The 21,758-nt window shown below is 36.0% G+C and overlaps 1 protein-coding gene across 1 annotated transcript; it reads left to right on the top strand.

Annotated features, from left to right (window-relative positions):
* Nucleotides 1-6,970: 6,970 nt before the first annotated feature.
* On the top strand, nucleotides 6,971-15,037 carry LOC311282192 (uncharacterized protein; the record flags this gene model as incomplete). Its single annotated transcript, XM_084395826.1, has 17 exons — nucleotides 6,971-7,006; nucleotides 8,311-8,383; nucleotides 8,704-8,766; nucleotides 8,882-8,944; nucleotides 9,222-9,282; nucleotides 9,367-9,488; nucleotides 9,565-9,685; nucleotides 9,769-9,816; nucleotides 9,894-9,977; nucleotides 10,064-10,129; nucleotides 10,587-10,647; nucleotides 10,768-10,818; nucleotides 10,903-11,116; nucleotides 11,216-11,261; nucleotides 12,090-12,118; nucleotides 12,207-12,362; nucleotides 12,473-15,037. The coding sequence occupies 7 exons, from the start codon at nucleotides 6,971-6,973 to the stop codon at nucleotides 9,585-9,587; spliced, it is 441 nt and encodes a 146-aa protein (XP_084251952.1). The 3' UTR covers nucleotides 9,588-9,685; nucleotides 9,769-9,816; nucleotides 9,894-9,977; nucleotides 10,064-10,129; nucleotides 10,587-10,647; nucleotides 10,768-10,818; nucleotides 10,903-11,116; nucleotides 11,216-11,261; nucleotides 12,090-12,118; nucleotides 12,207-12,362; nucleotides 12,473-15,037.
* Nucleotides 15,038-21,758: the final 6,721 nt, after the last annotated feature.

The raw sequence follows: 21,758 nt of genomic DNA, 5'->3' as shown, positions 1-21,758 counted from the left end.
TGGTTGCTAAGGTATTCTGGGTGGTTGCTAGGCGGTTGCTAGGGTGTTTTGGGTGGTTGCTAGGCGGTTGCTAGGGTCTTTTGTGTGGTTGCTAGGCGGTTGCTAGGTGGTTGCTAGGGTGTTATGGGTGGTCGCTATGGTGTTGCTAGGTGGTTGCTAAGGTATTCTGGGTGGTTGCTAGGCGGTTGCTAGGGTGTTTTGGGTGGTTGCTAGGGTCTTTTGTGTGGTTGCTAGGCGGTTGCTAGGTGGTTGCTAGGGTGTTATGGGTGGTCGCTATGGTGTTGCTAGGTGGTTGCTAAGGTATTCTGGGCGGTTGCTAGGTGGTTGCTAGGGTGTTATGGGTGGTCGCTATGGTGTTGCTAGGTGGTTGCTAAGGTATTCTGGGTGGTTGCTAGGCGGTTGCTAGGGTATTCTGGGTGGTTGCTAGGCGGTTGCTAGGGTGTTTTGGGTGGTTGCTAGGGTCTTTTGTGTGGTTGCTAGGCGGTTGCTAGGTGGTTGCTAGGGTGTTCTGGGTGGTTGCTAGGGTGTTCTGGGTGGTTGCTAGGATATTTTTGGTGGTTGCTAGGGTCTTTTGGGTGGTTGCTAGGCGGTTGCTAGGGTCTTTTGGGTGGTTGCTAGGCGGTTGCTAGGGTGTTTTGGGTGGTTGCTAGGGTCTTTTGGGTGGTTGCTAGGCGGTTGCTAGGGTATTTTGGGTGGTTACTAGGGTGTTCTGGGTGGTTGCTAGGCAGTTGCTAGGGTGTTATGGGTGGTTGCTAGGGTGTTTTGGGTGGTTGCTAAGATATTTTGGGTGGTTGCTAGGGTCTTTTGGGTGGTTGCTAGGCGGTTGCTAGGGTATTTTGGGTGGTTGCTAGGGTGTTCTGGGTGGTTGCTAGGGTGGTCTGGGTGGTTCCTAGGCGGTTGCTAGGGTATTTTGGGTGGTTGCTAGAGTGTTCTGGGTGGTTGTTAGGCAGTTGCTATGGTGTTCTGAGTGGTTGCTATGGTGTTGCTAGGGTGTCCTAAGGTATTTTGGGTGGTTGCTAGGGTGTTCTGGGTGGTTGTTAGGCAGTTGCTAGGGTGTTCTGAGTGGTTGCTATGGTGTTGCTAGGGTGTCCTAAGCTATTTTGGGTGGTTGCTAGGGTGTTCTGAGTGGTTACTATGGTGTTGCTATGGTGTTCTAAGGTATTTTGGGTGGTTGCTAGGGTGTTCTGGGTGGTTGCTATGGTGTTGCTAGGGTGTTCTAAGGTATTTTTGGTGGTTGCTAGGGTGTTCTGGGTGGTTGTTAGGCAGTTGCTAGGGTGTTCTGAGTGGTTGCTATGGTGTTGCTAGGGTGTTCTAAGGTATTTTGGGTGGTTGCTAGGGTGTTCTGAGTGGTTCCTATGGTGTTGCTAGGGTGTTCTAAGGTATTTTTGGTGGTTGCTAGGGTGTTCTGGGTGGTTGCTAGGCGGTTGCTAGGGTGTTCTGGGTGGTTGCTATGGTATTCAGGGCGGTTGATATGGTGTTACTAGGTGGTTGGTAGTTGTCACAGATGGTTACTATGGATTTTTTATAGAGTTCTTAGCATGATCTTGGCATGATTCAACACTTAACTAATTGCTATTAGCATGTAGCTATTCACTGCTAGCATGTGTAGCATGTTGGAAGTGCTGTTTGCTAGCATGAGTCAAAAGAGCCAAAACTCATCTCTATACGATGTTCTGATACAGAGATATAGGTCTTGCAAAACGGTTGCTAGGGTACTCAAGTTTGGTTGCTATGGAGTTGGTTGGGAGCTGGAAGCATTAAACTAAAGAAGTTTAAAGTGGTTTGAAGTTTAAAGTAGTTTAAAGTAGTTTGAAGTTTATGATAGATATATAAATAAGTTAGATAGATACACACAAACACACACACACACACACACACACACACACACACACACACACACACACTCAGACTACCTCGCTCACACACTCACTCAGACACAAACACACACACACTCAGAGTTTATGAGTTTAGAGTTTATAAGTGTACGAGTTTTTGAGTTTAGAGTTTATAAGTTTAAATGAGTTTAGAGTTCAGAGTTTATTAATTTATGAGTTTAAGAGTTCATAAGTCTATGAATTCATGAGTTTATTAGTTAATTAGCTATTAAATTTAAGTTAATTAGTTTATAAATGTATGAGATTAGAGTTTATTAGTTTAAATTAGTTTCATTGGCTAATATATATAGAACGGCAGTTTGGTTTAGTCTTCAAGGTGTTTAGATTTAAATTTTTGTCGGTTTGAATTTTTTAGAACTCCCCAATGTAAGTCAATGGAGTTTTTGAATGAGTTTTTTCGAGTTTTGATCATCATTTTTAGGAAAACCGTAAGTCCGATCAGTCTGAAAAGATAGAGCACACCGAGTCAGATCAGTCTGAGTGTCTGTGCCGAGTTTGGAGTATGTAGAGTTAAAGCTCTAGGAGGAGATACATATAGTTTTTTTTCCGGTCAGAAGAAGAATAATAATAAGTTTAAATAGGATTTCAATATGTTGGCTTTCTCAAGCCAACTTAACTAGATGCGAAAGTTCGTCGAGACAAACTTTAAGTTGGCTTGATAAAGTCGGACCAGAAAGTTTGAAGAAGTTTGAAGTTTAAATTAGTTTGAAGTTTAAATTAGTTTGAAGTAGTTTGAAGTTTAAAGTAGTTTGAAGTTTAAAGTAGTTTGAAGTTTAAAGTATTTAAAAGTAGTTTAAAGTATTTTGAGTGGTTGGTTAGTTGTCACAGATGGTTACTATGGAGTTTTTATAGAGTTCTTAGCATGATCTTGGCATTATTTAACACAAAGAAAGAAAGAAAGATAGGTTAGAAAGATAAAAAGGTTAGAAAGAAAGATTAGTTCGAAAGAAAGAAAGAAAGAAAGAAAGAAAGAAAGAAAGAAAGAAAGAAAGAAAGAAAAAGAGTAGTTAGAAAGAAAGAAAGAAAGAAAGAAAGAAAGAAAGAAAGAAAGAAAGAAAGAAAGAAAGAAAGAAAAAGATTAGTTAGAAAGAATGAAGGAAAGATTAGTTAGTTAGAAAGAAAGAAAGATAGGTTAGAAAGATAAAAAGGTTAGAAAGAAAGATTAGTTAGAAAGAAAGAAAGAAAGAAAGAAAGAAAGAAAGAAAGAAAGAAAGAAAGAAAGAAAGAAAGAAAGAAAGAAAAAGAGTAGTTAGAAAGAAAGAAAGAGAGAAAGATTAGTTAGAAAGAATGAAGGAAAGATTAGTTAGTTAGAAAGAAAGTTAGAAAGAAAGAAAGAAAGAAAGAAAGAAAGAAAGAAAGAAAGAAAGAAAGAAAGAGAAAGAAAGAAAGAAAAAGAGTAGTTAGAAAGAAAGAAAGAAAGAAAGAAAGAAAGAAAGAAAGAAAGAAAGAAAAAGAAAGAAAGAAAGAGAAAGATTAGTTAGAAAGAATGAAGGAAAGATTAGTAAGAAAGAAAGAAAGATAGGTTAGAAAGATAAAAAGGTTAGAAAGAAAGAAAGAAAGAAAGAAAGAAAGAAAGAAAGAAAGAACAAAAGAAAGAAAGATGGATTAGTTAGAAAGAAAGATAGATTAATTAGAAAGAAAGAAAGATGGATAAGTTAGAAAGAAAGAAAGAAAGAAAGAAAGAAAGAAAGAAAGAAAGAAAGAGAAAGAAAAAGAGTAGTAAGAAAGAAAGAAAGAAAGAAAGATCAGTTAGAAAAGAATGAAGGAAAGATTAGTTAGAAAGAAAGAAAGAAAGAAAGATAGGTTAGAAAGATAAAAAGGTTAGAAAGAAAGATTAGTTAGAAAGAAAGAAAGAAAGAAAGAAAGAAAGAAAGAAAGAGAGTAGTTAGAAAGAAAGAAAGAAAGAAAGAAAGAAAGAAAGAAAGAAAGAAAGAAAGAAAGAAAGAAAGATAGATTAGTTAGAAAGAATGAAGGAAATATTAGTTAGTTAGAAAGAAAGAAAGAAAGAAAGAAAGAAAGAAAGAAAGAAAGAAAGAAAGAAAGAAAGAAAGATGGATTAGTTAGAGAGAAAGATAGATTAATTAGAGAGAAAGAAAGATGAATAAGTTAGAAAGAAAGATAGATAGATTAGAAAGAAAGAAAGAAAGAAAGAAAGAAAGATGGATTAGTTAGAAAGAAAGATAGATTAATTAGAAAGAAAGATGGATAAGTTAGAAAGAAAGATGGATTAGTTAAAAAGAGATATATAGATAGTTTAAAGTTTAAAGTAGTTTGAAGTAGATAGATGGATGAGTTTATTTGTTTAAATGAGTCTCAATGGCTCATATAGTATATAGAACGGCAGTTTGGTTTAGTCTTCAAGGTGTTTAGATTTAAATTTTTGTCGGTTAGAATTTTTTAGAACTCCCCAATGTAAGTCAATGGGAGTTTTTGAATGAGTTTTTTCGAGTTTTGATCGTCATTTTTAGGAAAACCGTAAGTCCGATCAGTCTGAAAATAGATAGCACACTTAGTCAGAAAAGTTTGAGTGTCTGAGCCGAGTTTGGAGTATGTAGAGTTAAAGCTCTAGGAGGAGTTACATATAGAAATTTTTAGTCTCAGAAGAATAATAAGTTTAAGTACAATATCAGTAAGTTGGCTTTCTCAAGCCAACTTAACTAGAAAAAAAGTTCGTCGAGTCAAACTTTAAGTTGGCTTGAGAAAGCCGGACCAGAAAGTTTGAAGAAGTTTGAAGTTTAAAGTAGTTTGAAGTTTAAATTAGTTTAAAGGTTAAAGTAGTTTAAAGGTTAAAGTAGATTAAAGTTTAAAGTAGTTTAAAGTTTGAATTAGTTTTAAGTTTAAAGTAGTTTAAAGGTTAAAGTAGATTAAAGTTTAAATTAGTTGATTTAAACTAATACATTTTTGATTAGTTTAAAAGTTTAAAGTAGTTTGAAGTTTAAAGTAGTTTAAAGGAAAGAAAGGTTTAAAGTAGTTTAAAGGTTAAAGTAGTTTAAAGGTTAAAGTAGATTAAAGTTTAAAGTAGTTTAAAGTTTTAATTTTAGTAGTTTAGTAGTTTTAATTTGTTTTAAGTTTAAAGTAGTTGAAAGTAGTTTGAAGTTTAAAGTAGTTCGACGTTTAAAGTAGTTTAAAGTTTGAATTAGTTTTAAGTTTAAAGTAGTTGAAAGTAGTTTGAAGTTTAAAGTAGTTTGACGTTTAAAGTAGTTTGAAGTTCAAAGTAGTTTAAAATTTTAATTAGTTTGAAGTTTAAAGCAGTTTAAAGTTTCAAGTAGTTTAAAGTTAAAAAGTTGCTAGGCTGTTGCTAGGGTATTCTGGGTGGTTGCTATTGTGTTGCTAGGCGTTGCTAAGGTATTCTGGGTGGTTGCTAGGTGGTGGCCAGGGTGTTCTGGGTGGTTGCTAGGCTGTTTTGGGTGGTTGCTAGGGTATTCTGGGTGGTTGCTAGGGTCTTTTGGGTGGTTGCTAGGGTCTTTTGGGTGGTTGCTAGGGTCTTTTGGGTGGTTGCTAGGCGGTTGCTAGGGTCTTTTGGGTGGTTGCTAGGGTCTTTTGGGTGGTTGCTACGGTGTTCTGGGTGGTTGCTAGGGTCTTTTGGGTGGTTGCTAGGCGGTTGCTAGGGTGTTCTGGGGGGTTGCTATGGTATTCAGGGCGGTTGATATGGTGTTACTAGGTGGTTGGTAGTTATCACAGATGGTTACTATGGAGTTTTTATAGAGTTCTTAGCATGATCTTGGCATGATTTAACGCTTAACTAATCGCTATTAGCATGTAGCTATTCACTGCTAGCATATGTAGCATGTTGGAAGTGCTGTTTGCTAGCATGAGTCAAAAGAGCCAAACCTCATCTCTATACGATGTTCTGATACAGAGATATAGGTCTTGCAAAACGGTTGCTAGGGTACTCAAGTTTGGTTGCTATGGAGTTGCTTGGGAGCTGGGAGCTTTAAACTTAAGAAGTTTAAATTGGTTTGAAGTTTAAAGTAGTTTAAAGTAGTTTGAAGTTTATGATAGATATATAAATAAGTTAGATAGATACAAACAAACACACACACACACACACACACACACACACACACACACACAGACTACCTCGCTCACACACTCACTCAGACACACACACACACACACACACACACACTCAGAGTTAATGAGTTTAGAGTTTATAAGTGTACAAGTTTTTGAGTTTAGAGTTTATAAGTTTAAATGAGTTTAGAGTTCAGAATTTATTAATTTATGAGTTTAAGAGTTCATAAGTCTATGAATTCATGAGTTTATTAGTTAATTAGTTATTAAATTTAAGTTAATTAGTTTATAAGTGTATGAGATTAGAGTTTATTAGTTTAAATGAGTTTCATTGGCTAATATATATAGAATGGCAGTTTGAATTAGTTTTCAAGGGATTTAGATTTAAATTTTTGTCGGTTGGTGAGTTTGAATTTTTTTAGAATGCCCAATGTTAAGTCAATGGGAGTTTTTCCGAGTTTTGATCGTCATTTTTAGGAAAACCGTAAGTCCGATCAGTCTGAAAATAGATAGCACACTTAGTCAGAAAAGTTTGAGTGTCTGAGCCGAGTTTGGAGTACGTAGAGTTAAAGCTCTAGGACGAGTTTCATATAGAAATTTTAGTCTCAGAATAATAATAATAATAATAATAATAATAAGTTTAAATAGGATTTCAATATGTTGGCTCTCTCAAGCCAACTTAATAATAATAATAAGTTTAAGTACAATATCAGTAAGTTGGCTTTCTCAAGCCAACTTAATGAGTCAGTGTCCAGTGATGCAATCATTTCACTGTGAACAGCTCTAATGGTCAAGCAGGTGAAAATGACTCCGTAGCGCTTTAGAGTGGTTCTTCCTCTCTTTACCTCAAAAGGGCCGAAACAATCCAGTCCAACATGAGTAAAGGGTGGTTTGTCTGCGGAGACTCGATCGTGAGGCAAATCAGCCATTTGTTGATGACCTGCAATTGCGTTGAACCTTCGACACACGACACATTTTGATAGAAACGTTCTGATGGCTACGCTAGCTCCAGGGATCCAATATTGTTGTCTAAGAGTCGCCAACATGAAGTTACGTCCACTATGTCCCACTTCCTCATGAATTTGACGCAGGATCAGGTTGGAAATGTGTAAGTCCTTTGCCAATATGATTTGGTGTTTAGAGTGTTCAGGGATCAATGCGTTATCAAGGCGTCCACCAACCTTGATGATATCAGACTGAAGTATTGGATTAAGACTGTAAAGAGGACTATTTCGCTTGACTACTCCACACTTCCGTAGACTCTTTAGTTCCTCCGGAAATCTCTTACTTTGAGAAAGTCGGATGATTTCCATTTCGGCCTTTTCCAACTCTTCCAGCGAAAGTAAGTCCTTACGAACAGTAGGTTTAAACTTCTGTATTTCTTGATTAATAATCATCTCTTGTTGATCTAGGTCTTTATCAGAGCAAATAAGAGAAGCATGGGGTACTTTCCATAAAATCATCTCTCAATGCAAATCAAACTAGCTATTAGGCTAACTGAAATAAAACCATGCCAATCTCTAGGTATGGTGAAGGCTATGTGATGATGTGGGGCTATTTTAATTCCAAAGGCCAAGGGAACTTTATCAGGATGCATAGTATCCTGGATCCATGAAGTAACTGGCCTTTAAAAATAAAAATCTGCCTGCCTCTATGGGAATTTAACATAGGGGTGTCCAAACTTATACACCCTGTATTTTAAGGAAGAACATTTATTTATTTACGATGCATTATTCATTCACAAAGAAAATTGGTGTCCTTAAAGGTTGGATTTTTCCTATTTTTTTTTTATTTTTAATTTTTCAACTTTAGTATGGGTGTCTAAACTTATGCATAGCACTGTAAGTCAGACTGTACAGTTTATTGTATTAGGGTGGCATAAAAGTATTGATATAACAGTTCTTGTTTATATAATCATTTTGCTGTTCAAATTGAGGCGATGTGATTTTTGTCAATTTTAAGATCTCTAATTATAAAAATGTATAAAGATTGACATATTGAGTATTCATGGATTATGAATTGACATGTCTTTCACTTAGGTGGCTGGGCTGTTATAACCTGCCCTTGTGGGGTTGTGTACTCTGTGAAATTTAACATCAAAGCAGAGAGCCCTCGTGATTATGCTGATCTCCTGCTTTCATGGAAACATGTTCCCAATGTTACTGTGTACGACTACCCAAGGGGACTAGCCTCACATGCAAACCATCATTCAAAGAATTTATTTAATCCTTTTGAGGGTCGATTACTGCAACCATCTGAAGAAAATATCAAGAAGGCATCAGAAAATGACTTGAAAGTCAGTTTGCCATGGCTTAACCACAGGAAAGAACCAGCTGATCAAGATGGTCATCCTGTTACTGGTTCATGTGACCATTATGTCTTGTCTGATGTGTTCCATCAGAACAACAGTAAGGATCTTAGGGATTCCTTGAGAAAGATTGGCCTTGTCCCGGAGCTTGCAGGAAAAATAAACAGTCAGACAGCTGAGCAACTCTTTTCAGATATGAAGAAAAAGAACTACTTCCTCAACATGATGAAACAATCATCCCACATATTCCTTGCAAGAAATATTTTGCACCATAAAAATGTTGCACGGAACAATACGGTTGTTAAGCAGTTAAGAAAATTTACAGATGAGAACACTGAATTACAGTTTGATTGCAATGGAAAGATAATTTTGGGTAATGTATTATCACTGTGTGTATGCTTGTTTATATATATGTGTGTGTGTGTGTGTGTGTATATATATGTGTATATGTAAATAAATGTGTATGTATATGCTTGTGTGTTTTAGGTGCAGCCGTGAATACTCAATCCTCCAACACTGTTGATCCTGCAGCATGCAGTCAAATATCAGGTATGAAGGTGCAGTTGTGGTAAAAAGTTAAGACATCTTTGATTAAGAATATTATACATTTACATATGTGTGTATGTTTTATTAGAGTAAGGATGTTTGTTTATGTGTGTTTTAGGTGCAGCTGTGAATCCTCAATCCTCCAACACTGTTGATCCTGCAGCATGCAGTCAAATATCAGGTATGAAGGTAGCATGTCTCCGCCCTCCTGTGTACTTCCGCTCAATTTTATTTCCCTTCAGTACTACGTCTGGGATTGTGGTGTGTTCTTTGGTTTTCTCCGGCCAAATTTTTGGCGGCCCAATCAGCGAACAGAGGGAGTGGCTGAGAACGATGACGTTGATGACGTGCGTTAGTTTGAGTTGTAGGGTTACGTCACAACCATACGTTAGCGATTTGGTTATGGCAGATCCAGAGTATAAGAATATTATACATTTATATATGTGTGTATGTTTTAGGTGCAGCTGTGAATCCTCAATCCTCCAACACTGTTGATCCTGCAGCATGCAGTCAAATCAGGTATGAAGGTGCAGTTGTGGTAAAAAGTTAAGACATCTTTGATTGAGATGAAGTGGTAATTCATGCTGTTTTCCTTTTTTTAAGGCACCATTTGAAGAGCACACATCACAGTGTGACAAGCCACAAGCCCTTCTGGGCAGTGGAGGACATGCTTCCGAATAAAGCAGTTAAGGGGCCAACCATTACCGGAACATCTTCAGAAAATGGTAGTCATTAGTTTGTGGCCATGCTAAAATTCTTAAAACGTGATCTTAGTTCATGCTTTTTCATTTAATTTTTCAGGTTGTAAGTGTATTGGGGCCTAACAGAGACCCAAAGGAACGTATTGTTTCTGTGGGGTCCACTGTGCTGCTGCGTTCCGATTTTTTTGTCCTTAGGATTGTCAGAAGGAGTTGAAGCAACGGTAAAATAATTTTTTATTTGTAAAATGAGATGGAAAAATATCAAAGGAACTGATTTTATTTGTTTTTATTTAAAAAATTATAGATTTTGAACTGTTGCCTACGAATCATCGAGCACATCGCTTTCCGCAAGGTAAGGTAGCAATCTCGAAGATTTTATTGAAAACCGGATACATTTGTATGCATCTGATAATTGTTTCTTCATTACAGGATATCAGTGTGTATGTTGCTAATTCCTACGTCGTAGCAACCTGGCTTCCTCCACTCTCTTGTTTCCCAGAGTTGTCCCTTCCGGTGAGTTCGGTGAAAGATTTTACTATAGCTGAATATAAAGAACATTATAGTTCCTAGGCTCTGATATGTTTCTACATAAATTTTAGGCTAATGTCAGCCAGACAGACCTTGTGGCTCTGCCAGCTTGGGTACCTGGCCACTGGCTGCTGTGTGTAAGTATTAGAATTTATATGAGAACTAAGTTAACAGTAAGTTGTAATTTAAGCAATATCCAATAATCTAAAGGATAATCTAATGTGTACTAAACAATGTGCTGTTCAATTTACTTGAATTACCATTCATTACATAAAAAACATTACAGAGATGTTTGTGTACAGCATTGCTTGTGCATTTTACAGATTATGAAACCAAAGACACGAGAAATGTATTTTCTCGATTCTATGTAACAAGCAGCATTTGGACCATACATTGACACTTTCAGGTTTTAGAAATGTTCAGCATGTGTTCAGAGATTACAGTGGTTCTGTTTTAAACTGTAATTTGTTCATTACCTTATATTTTGTGTTCACTGGAATTTTCAGTGCATAAACAGTTATGCATCAACAAACCACAGATGTTAAGGACTACATCTCTAAACATATATATATATATATATTTTTTTTTTTACAGGAGCATTGCAAAACTCATTGACACCCGAGAGTGGACAGAGAAAACTGCGATTACATTTGAAGTAAAACATTTCATTTAAATGCAAACAAAAGTCTATTTCATTACAAAAAGTATAATGTGTGCTGATGTGATGGAAATCTGTGAAGGTAAATGTATGTACGTGTTTTAATCCAAACCACAGGGAATACCGAAGCAGGCAGGTGGGAACAACTGCGGGATCTACATACTGATGGTAGGTTCAATTTTAATTGTTATTGTAGTTAATTATTGTAAGTTATACCCTGCTCATTTTCTTGCACTTTGTGAATTGTAACAGTACACTTTATACATGGCTTTGGGGCTCCGATTTGATTTCACAGAGGTATGTCATTACCTCATTACATCCTTCAAGTTAAATAAACAGACATCCATAATTATTGTGTATATTATTATTATTATTATTATTATTATTATTAAAAAAATCAGGATGACATGCCCCTGATCAGGAGGTGGTGGTGTGCTCTTATACTGGATAACTTCACTCTGCAAATGTATGTAGCTGTTTGCATGTTTCCTACATTAAATATTACTATATATGTACTAGATCTACCAATGTACCTATACCTACCTCTTGTCATTTGTTCTTTTAGCGCTCAACCATACAAAAGGCAATGTCTTCGGGGAGATTCAGACAAAGCAAGTAATTTATTGTGCACATACATTCATTAAGAACTAATAATTTTATAATTGTTACAGCTACAAAGTTGTTCAGATATGAAATTTGATCGATTATGTACTATATTGGTCGCCCTATAGCCATGTTTCCACTGCCACTTCTGGGGTTTGATTGGGCCTCATTGGGGCTTCCTCTGGGCCGACGGCCAAGGGTTTTACGGTCCACTGAATACCTTGGTACAAAGCGGGGCCAACTAGGGCTTGAGTGGTCAAATGCAAAGATGGGGTTTATCTGAGCCTGGACAGAGAGTCAGCACCATGAATTATTTTATATCTATCTATCAGTTAACATCAGCATTAAAGACATTTAAAAACATTTTAGCTCAACTCACTTTCAGACAGCAGTGTGCCCTTGATGCACACTTTTGCTGAGCCCACACTGATGCCAGCTCCGCGGCAGACTTTACCCGACATTCAAAGCAGCATTGCATTGCGAAAGTGCAGAGGAAGGAAGACATAGGAAGACCACTACTGCTAAGGGTACCATTTGGGACAGGGCCATTATCAGCACAGATATTTACATTCGTTGACTAAAAATATACAGATGTTACTGAATGTCACTAATGCAATCCTGACACAAAATAATTAGGATAAATGTATCACTTATTGTAAAACATCAATGCTTGGTTTAAATTTTTTTTTTTTTTGCAAACAATCGGCCACATGTTTGTTTTGGTATCTTACTAGTTTCTAGTTTCGGCTAATGTGTGTTGGAGCTTTAAATGGATATTTATTTTAATATTATCGTTATAAGAGAATATTAATCTATTTATTTCTTATTTTATTCAGAGCATGCGGTTATGACCACAATTTATCAGGTTTGTCTGAACCAGGGTTTATATTTTTGTCAACAACATTTATATCCAAAGAATAAATAAAAATGTTTTTTTTTTGTTTTATTTCAAGAGCTTCCCCATGGAATAATTTCCGAGATCCTCAAGGAAGTTGTTTTAGCAACTGGGGATTCTGCATATTTGACCCTTTCACTGGTGTGCAGATGGCTTAGGGATGTGGTCACAAATGAAAGTTTTCGGAAAGCAGCACACTTTGCCTGGCTAGACAGTAAGATGTTTTTTCCTGTTCAATGCCCATTTCTTGGATTGAAATTTGTGGTCTGTGACATTTAAACTCCACACTTATATCTTTTCTGTATTTTGTCTTTACATTTTAAGGTGTGGTCAACTGGAAGATTTTCTCTCAGGACTACTGTGAAGAATTCAGACAGATCTACAGCATCAGGGAATGCTTGGAGCTTTTCAAGTCCTATCCACCAGGGTATAGGGGAAGAGGAAGACGAGGGGAACTGCTGGGCTTTTACTCGGAAGATCATTGTACAGGATTTTGCTCGCAGGACTGTTTTTTTGCTGCAGGAAATGAATTTCCGTTAAACTCATAAAACTTGTACAGAATGGGAATTGAGAGATGACCTGGTTTTGATGTAGTAATTGATGCAACTTCAAGTTAAACTTTAAAATGTATAGTGTTCTAATGAAAAGTTGTGGCAAATGTGTATGACAAAAATTCACTCATTGTGCATATGGTAAGGTACCTTGGTTATTTAAGGTTTGCATAAATTACATTCTGCTGTTCTTACATTTGATGTAATGTCATTTGCTATAACAGGCATAAAGTTGAACTAAAAAGCAGTTTGGAGTCTATATAATAAAGAAAAAGTGACAGTCTTTGTTTTGTTCTTAAGAGCATGTTGCAGGGGAAGGTGCTGTTTATAGTGCACTAACTAATACATCTCCATTTCCGGACCTTTACGCTAGAACACACACACACAGGTTCCCGAGATGGAAGGGAAGGAAAGGAAGAAAGAATGGTGATATGAATGCACACTTGGGGTAAACATAAATTGGACACAATTCCCAGGAGTCAATACAATGAAGTACTGAAAGTCACATTGTTTCATGATTTAGGGATGTCACATGTTTTTTACATTGTCAAGTGATTTATTAGTCACATGGTTTACTTCTTAGGGGAAAACCATAGCGTAGGCACAGGAACTGATGTAACCAAAATGTTCCTATATATATGACTGCTTTTGTATCAATCGAGGCTTTTTTCTTTCTGATCTTGATGTCGTTGAAGCCCTGAAGAGAATATAGCCCATCTTCAGTTACACTTATACTCGTTGACTTGATATTGCTCTGTGGTATCTTTTACTTGTTAAACTCCAAGGAGAACAAGTTAATTAATTCTGTTAAATCATAGAATAGGTATTTAGCTTTTTGTGAATCCATTCGCAGGACTGCCCTGGAATAGGATAGAGCTGGATGTGTTATAACCTGTAACCTTTTGTTGATTTGCTACAAACCTACTGTATTGTATAACCAGTGTCTTAATCTTTTGTATAAATAAATTTTATTTTATAAAGATAAGTATCGTTATTGTATATCTCAGCTCATCACAAGATAGCCATATAAATATCATACCCGAGCATAATAGGAATAGGGAGTAAGACTTCTATTCTTCAAAGAACACCTTTGGATCAGATTCTGCTGGAAGGTAAGCATAACTTTGGTTCTATAGGTTAGAACTTGTATACATGTATTGTGACACGTTGGGAGTATAATATTCCTAGGCACGCTGATATATGCTAGACAAGCTCAGGGGATTCAATCCTAAGAAACTGACCTGACAGCACAAGGCTATTCTTGATAACTTAGGTTAGAAAGAGGCTAATCAGGAGATGAGATAATATCAGATCTCACAACAATGTAGAGGCTCCCTTATAAGTTTATTATAGTAAAACCATGGTTATTGATTACATGTATGTATGATGCACAAATACTATAATACAACTTTTTTTTTCTTTTTTTTTTTATATAGCACAACCATGGTTAACTTGTGATTACCATGGCTTTTCGAGCAATAATCCGCATGATCAGTGAAGTTTAACAGCCGTATATGTAGTAAAAAATATATATAGTAGGCCTAATCATTTTCGTAGGGGATAACGGAAACTCATGGTTACAGTGAGACTGGTGAAGAAAAATGAAACAAAAGCACGCACATCAATCTCAAAAGGGTGCTCGACTAAAAAACAAGAAGTAAAAAATAAAGTAAAGTCGGCAACACCTAAGCTCCAAAATTATCAAAAATATTTATTGTCAAGACAACTATCGCATAGCGGTCACGTTTCGAGCACGCAGGCTCTTCATCAGACAAATTGACTACAGATGTGCAACCCTTTATATCTCCAAATGATCACATGTCTAAACATAATGTTACTAGCCAAGCTGCCAATACAAAAACTACAAAACACAAAAAAAGAAAAAAATATTATATAGCCTACACACAAAAAAATATATCTAAAAAACTATGCAAAATACAATAGTATCATCATTAATATGTACTTCAAAAAACACTTTTCTTGATACCTGCAAATATACATCAAAATAATTAAATTAAAGTAATCACTCCAAAACCTTTAATGTATTATATATAAAAAAAAAAAAAAAAGAAGAAGAAACACACACACATCTATATAACAATTCAAAGAAATGGACGAATATCAAAATCTTCATTAAGTTCTCTAGGGGACAGCGTGTCTAATGTAAAAATCCAAAAAGCCTCACGCTGTAAAAGCAATTTATCAATGTCACCTCCACGACGTGGATTAACTACCTCGATGCCTATTGAAGAGTAGACACTGAATGTCTAAAAGCTGCAAAATGCTGGGCAACTGGACTTTTTGGATCATGGTGTCTAATTGCACATCGATGTTCAGAAATGCGATTCTTCAAAGGTCTACTAGTCTTACCAATGTAACATAAGCCACAAGGGCAACGCAGCATATAAATAACATTAGCCGTCGTACACGAAATAGTGCCTCGAATTTTAAAAGTTTTTGCCGTGTGTAAGGATGTGTAAAAGTTGATGTCTTATATGTAAAATTACACTGTTGACAGTTACCACATCTATAATTACCATGAGGTATTTTATTCAAGAAGTGAGGAGCCGGTTTCAAATCCGCTCTAACTAACATATTTCGAAGGTTAGGTGTTTTTTTATGCACTAAACGAGGTGGTTTGTCGAAGCATTTTTTGAGATTGGGATCACTCTCTACAATATGCCAGTGTTTAGATAAAACATTATTAACATCCTTGGTAACAGGCGAATATAACAATTAACACAACATTCCGTTTTTTTATCATTTTTAACTAGACTCTCTTTTTGTGACACATCTTTAAAACGACTCGCTTCAGACTGAATCCACTCTTCTTTATACGATCGATGTCTGAATCTCTCTGATAAAATATGTGACTGCAGTTGGAAATCATCATCACTGCTACAGATCCGACTAAATTGAGAAATTGGTAACGAACGTTTTAATGACACCGGATGATAGGATTGTCCGTGCAAGATAGTGTTACGATCAGTAGGTTTTCGATACAAAGTGGTCTCAATGCCCGACGTGGTATGAAGAACAAGCACATCCAAAAAATTAATTTTCTCTTGATGGAAATCAATGGTAAATGTTAACGCAGTACATTTATTATTTACCAAATTGTGAAACTCTAATAGCTCAGCTTCAGTGCCACTCCATAATAGAAAAACTATGGAAGCAGATTAGTCTCAAATATAATTCACGCAAAAAACATGATTCACAAATGCTTAGACAATTTCACATGCATGAAACCTAATTCACGTGCACACAAAAAAAATCCACGTGCGTGAAAAAAAAAATATATTCACAAAAAGCAATTCACATGCGCAAAATAAAATTATATACTCATAAAATACATTTCACAAATGCAAAACACAATTTGTAGATATACACCTGTGCACAAAAACCTTTGAATGTTTAAAATGTACGAGTGTATTCTTGCATTTGAATGTGCAAATCGTCATTCACGTACGAATCGCCTTAGATATGTGTGTGTGTGTGTGTGTGTGTGTGTGTGTGTGTGTGTTTTTGAGACTTTGCTGGCAGCATAACACTCGTAACACAGAGCAGTCGTACTCTTTAGCCAATCAGATTTAAGCTTATCAATCGACCAATCAGTATCACGTGAGGGCGGGCCTACCTACATGTTACGTCATCAGCTTTCGACCGGTTCATGGCTGAGCAGTGAGCAGAGGTAAATGCAGTTAATTGTTCATTTCTGTGTTAACTGAAGTTAATGAAGTTTGAGATCAGTTGAAGCAATAGTTTATGAACTATTAACTGATGTAAGCAAGTGTTGTTGTAATCAGATGTCCCATATCGTGTCAAAAATGAAGAAGAATGAATGATGCTTGTTTTGTTGTATTTTAGCTGAAGGTACAGACAGCTCTCACAGCTACAATCACGCTAATGATTGCAAAACAATCATCTGTGGCCAATACCCATCGAGATTGTTCTTTAAATAGTGAATAGACCTATTTTAATGAGCACCCAGTGTTTTTTGCCATTTGTGTATGATGTTAAATTATTATTAACACTTGTTTCCCTGCATTTTATCAGGATTACTCACCTTTGGTGTGACATCTGGATAGCAGTCACGAACATCTTAATTCATGTTGTTTCTTTATTCTCTTTTATACTTTTTTTTGTATTTATGTCTTAATTGGTAACACTTTATTAAAACGTTTCATTAGTTAACATGAACTAATAATGAACTGCACGTGAACAGCCTTTATTATTTTTTGTTAATGTTAACATTTACTAATACTTCATTAAAATCTTGTTAACATTAGTAAATGCACTGTAAACTAACAATGAACAGCTGTATTTTTAACTAACGTTAATAAAGATTAACAAACACAGCAACAAATGTATTGCTCATGGTTATTTAATACATGAACTAATGTTAACTAAGTTATTGTACCTTATTGTAGAGTGTTCAACATGCATTTCCTTATGTTTTGTGCTGTATTGTCATCGCAAGGTTTTTAAATAAGGTTTTTTGGACAATATTGTGTCTAAGGACAATATTGTGAAGCATTAATTTTACTTTGCCTAGTAAAATAGGCAAATCTGATTTTATGCTGATAAGACAAAGGTACTTAATATCATAGAGAGGCAATTAAGATTATGCGACTAAGATTACTCAGTAAACTCTATTCAAATACCATCACTTAATTTCCCACGTCCTCTGTCTGCACCTCTTGTACTATAGGGTTTTAGTACTTTAAATATCAGGACAAAATCTTATATGTCCTAACAGAGAGGTCTACTGATGACCGGACTGAACACAATTCATTTTTTAACTTTTCACTTAATGTATTGCACTTATTTATATACTCTAAAAGCAAAGTACACTCTGACTGGATCTCACAACTCCTGAAGAGACGTATATTTCTCTGTACTGAATATTGTGCTTCACAGTTTAGACTCAGTTCATGATCTTCATATGTAACAGGAACATTAATCATGATCAAGTCATCAAAACTGCGTGAATCTTTTAATTCTTACAAGAACATTTAATAATGCATGCATAGCAAGGCTTTATTCCTAAAGCGTGTACATATAGTCCGCAGGAGACAAATGAATACAGTAACAATGCATCACTTTCAACCACTTGTTGAAACAACTGTCAAAATGGATGGCTTGCAACATGACTGTTTTCAAAGAATTGCAGTAGAAATGGTAAGATCACAGTACTGGTTGTCTGCAACTTCATACATCATCTGTCTTGGAAATCTGAAACAATAAAACTACATAATATATGCAGATCAAAACATGTCTCCTATATATGCACGTCATTACATATCATCAGTTGAATGTGTGGTGGACAGGACATGAAAATCCATCAATACTAAAAATAAATGTTTATATTCACATGTGGACTAAACAGCAGTTAATAAACTATTGCTTCAACTGATCTCTAACTTCTAAACACAGAAATGAACGATTAACTGCACTTACCTCTGCTCAGCCATGAACTGGTCGAAAGCTGATGACGTAACATGTAGGTAGGCCCGCCCTCACGTGATACTGATTGGTCGATTGATAAGCTTAAATCTGATTGGCTAAAGAGTACGACTGCTCTGTGTTATGAGTGTTATGCTGCCAGGAAAGTCTCAAAAACACACACACACATATCTAAGGCGATTCGTACGAGAATGACGATTTGCACATTCAAATGCAAGGATACACTCGTACATTTTAAACATTCAAAGGTTTTTTTGCACAGTTGTATATCTACGAATTATGTTTTGCATTTGTGAAATGTACATTATGAGTATATAATTTTATTTTGCGCATGTGAATTGTTTTTTGTGAATATATATATTTTTTCACGCACGTGGATTTTTTTTGTGTGTACGTGAATTAGGTTTCATGCATGTGAAATTGTCTACGCATTTGTGAATCATGTTTTTTGCGTGAATTATATTTGAGACTAATCTGCCTCCATAAAAAACATCGTCAATGTATCTTTTCCATAAAAGAATGTGCTTTAAAAAATCGTTAACAGGATTAAACACAAATTGATGTTCAAACATCCCACAAAATAAAGATGCAAAACTTGGGGCCATCTTAGACCCCATACTGACCCCCGAAATCTGCAAATAATACTCAGACCCAAACAAGAAATAGTTATGTGAAAGTACCAATTTTGCCAAATCACTCAAACATACAGTACTAGGAATTTGACAAAGACGTTGATTCAGAAAAAATTCAATTGCCTCTAGCCCACCCTGAAACGGAACATTGGTATACAACGATTCAACATCCATAGTGACTAGAAGAACAGGACAAGACTGGTGACATGTCCGCTATAGTTTGCGCTCTCGCTCTCGCTCTCTCTCTCTCTGTGTGTGTGTGTGTGTGTGTGTGTGTGTGATTTTAAGGTACACTGCGTCCCATACTTATACTACTGTGTCATTAACTTACAAAAAACAGTGAGTAACGAACCATCTACTAAACCTGTTGAGGGAGTGATTGTTAATTAGACCATTCTTTCTATTCTCTTCGTATTTCTACTTAAATGGAATATTGTGGAATCGCAACAATGATCGCAAAATTTATAAACAAGTTTATTCGTCTGTTGTGTTCTTCCGCATTCCTTGCCTGCCCAAAGCGTCACACTTCTCTGCACCAATCATCTGTAATAGCGTCACACTTCTATGCACCAATAGAGAGCCTAAGTCCCGCCCCTCCGCTTCCGGCTCATGGGACCTTATTTCGGAAAAAATATGCATGGAAGTCAATGGCGAGAGACAACTTATCTTTTTATTCCGTCTGAACTGTGCCCTGAACTACACATATGATGTTTGTCAATTTAAAAGGTAATTATGAAAGTCAAGAAAGTCGCAGTTTGTCATAAAACAGAAGAGTAACGTTTAGTTTTATGTGAAAATCGCTCAATGAACTACATCTCTCGTCTCGCACTATGTACGTCACAAGATCCGTTGCTCGTATGTATGTATTCTGGCTCAAAACACTCAGGCATGACGGCGTTACGTTACGATTATAATGTAAAACTATAGAAAAAATGACAGATGTTAGCTTCAGTAAAGTTAGCTTCATTCATTGAGAGAAAAGGTATGAGGTCACATGTGCGCCTTCTGGGTTTGTAGTCTTTGTAATTACGTATTTTCACAGTCTTATACCTCAGCAGTTTTACATCAAGCTGCGACTTTCTTGACTTTAAAATGTATCTTTTAAATTGACAAACATCATATGTGTAAATCAGGGCACAATTCAAACGAGATCAAAATATTTGTTGTCTCTCGCCATTGACTACCATGCAATATTTTTCCGAAATAAGGTCCCATGGTGGTCGACCGGAAGGGGAGGGACTTAGGCTCTCTATAAGATCATCTTTATTATAAACCAATAAACGTTAAGGTGGGCGGGGCGACACGTGTCGCCCAAAAGTGTCGCCCCGCCCCATCGTCCAGACTGCACTCTGGGGTACTAACTTACCGCCACTGCGCAACAATACACACTTACCGCGGGGTGGCGGGTGTTCATGAACTGTGAACAATGGTAGCTTTATTTAACCCTCAGACGGTCTTCGTTTCGGAGTCACATCCTGGGCCTTCCTGGTCAGAAGTGACCGGAGGCCTAAAAATGAAACTTCCTCCATCCCAGTAAAACCAATGCAATTTATTTTTGTTCTATAATATTTATTCTTTTTAATTTAGTATTTTGAGATAATTTTATTGAATTTATTAATATTTATGCAATATTTATGGTCTATTTTTGCCATTGAAAATAATTAAAAAATTTATATAAATATATGTATTAAAAAACAAAACAATTATACAGTATTTTAGTTTAATATAGAGTCTAGGCCTTCAAAAAAAAAATGTTTGAAGCAGATTAGCACCATCTGGTGAGAGTATGGAGAGAAAGCGTAGGAGCATGGTGTAACCACTAGATGGCATCTACAGTTCTCTATGGAGAGGCATGTGAATTCCCCAGCTGTTTATGGACACATTTACTTTTTTTTTTGTACAGAATTTGTAACAAAAAATGCAATTCATTCAATTCTAACACTTTTTGTAAAATAATATTAAGTTTTTTTTATTTATTTATTTTTTTTTTTATTTAATTTTTTAACTCTTTCACACCGCAAGCGTCAACGGCGCGCGAGTGGCGCCTTAGCGCAACTACATCGTCATTGCAGCAGATGACTCTCGCGAGTATTCACACTGGAAGCGTATAAGTACAGCGTCACAGCAGCGGCTGCAAAGCGTGTTCGGCAGAATATAACCATTTCAAACAATGGGTAAGTTCTTTCAACATTTTTGTTTTTATACATTATAACTTGCAGAATATTAGTAATACCTGGAAGAGTTTGTTTTATGTAAAACCGTTGTTCATAGTCTACTTTACAGCCGTATGTATTTAAACATTTTGTTTTAATTCCTTTTAGAACGTGTTGTAGACAGAAGGAGAGTCATTGCACTTTACCTTTTGTTCAGAAAGTTGCGTCGAAGGATGCGTAGAAGAATGTGGGTTCATCCGATCAACCTGCGCAGGAGACTGTTTGGTGCTTTTCACAATCTTGTCGCGGAATTGCGCCTGGATAACGACCGTCATCTGACATATTTTCGTATGAGTGCTGAGCAAATGGACGAGCTTCTTTCTGTTGTTGGACCCGAGCTCACAAGGCAGTCAACGAACCCAAACAGCGTCTTGCAATTACATTAAGGTAATAATTAACACGCACTGTGTGATTTGTCTGCCATCAAATTATGTTTGTAGTTTAAGTACATTTCTCCATATTGTAATTTAATAATAAAATAATACAATTTATTGTTATTATTATTTTTTTTATGTAAATGAATAAAACAATTACGTAGTAATTTTCCCAAAATGTGTTTAATTAAATTATAATTAAAAGGCAACAGAATAAACTGTAAACGGAACAGTATAAATATCACAACAGAAGTATGAAAACTTTTATATACTGTAACTGTCTTATATAACTATATAACTAAAACATACAATTTATTAAAGTTATAAATATTTACAACCTGCAAAACTGCTATTAAACAGAATTAAATGATTTT

Source organism: Rutilus rutilus (assembly GCF_951802725.1).
Source record: "Rutilus rutilus genome assembly, chromosome: 22".
Taxonomy (NCBI): Eukaryota; Metazoa; Chordata; class Actinopteri; order Cypriniformes; family Leuciscidae; genus Rutilus; species Rutilus rutilus.
Note: the sequence above shows the minus strand (reverse complement) of the source record. Positions and strands in the feature narration are given on the sequence as shown.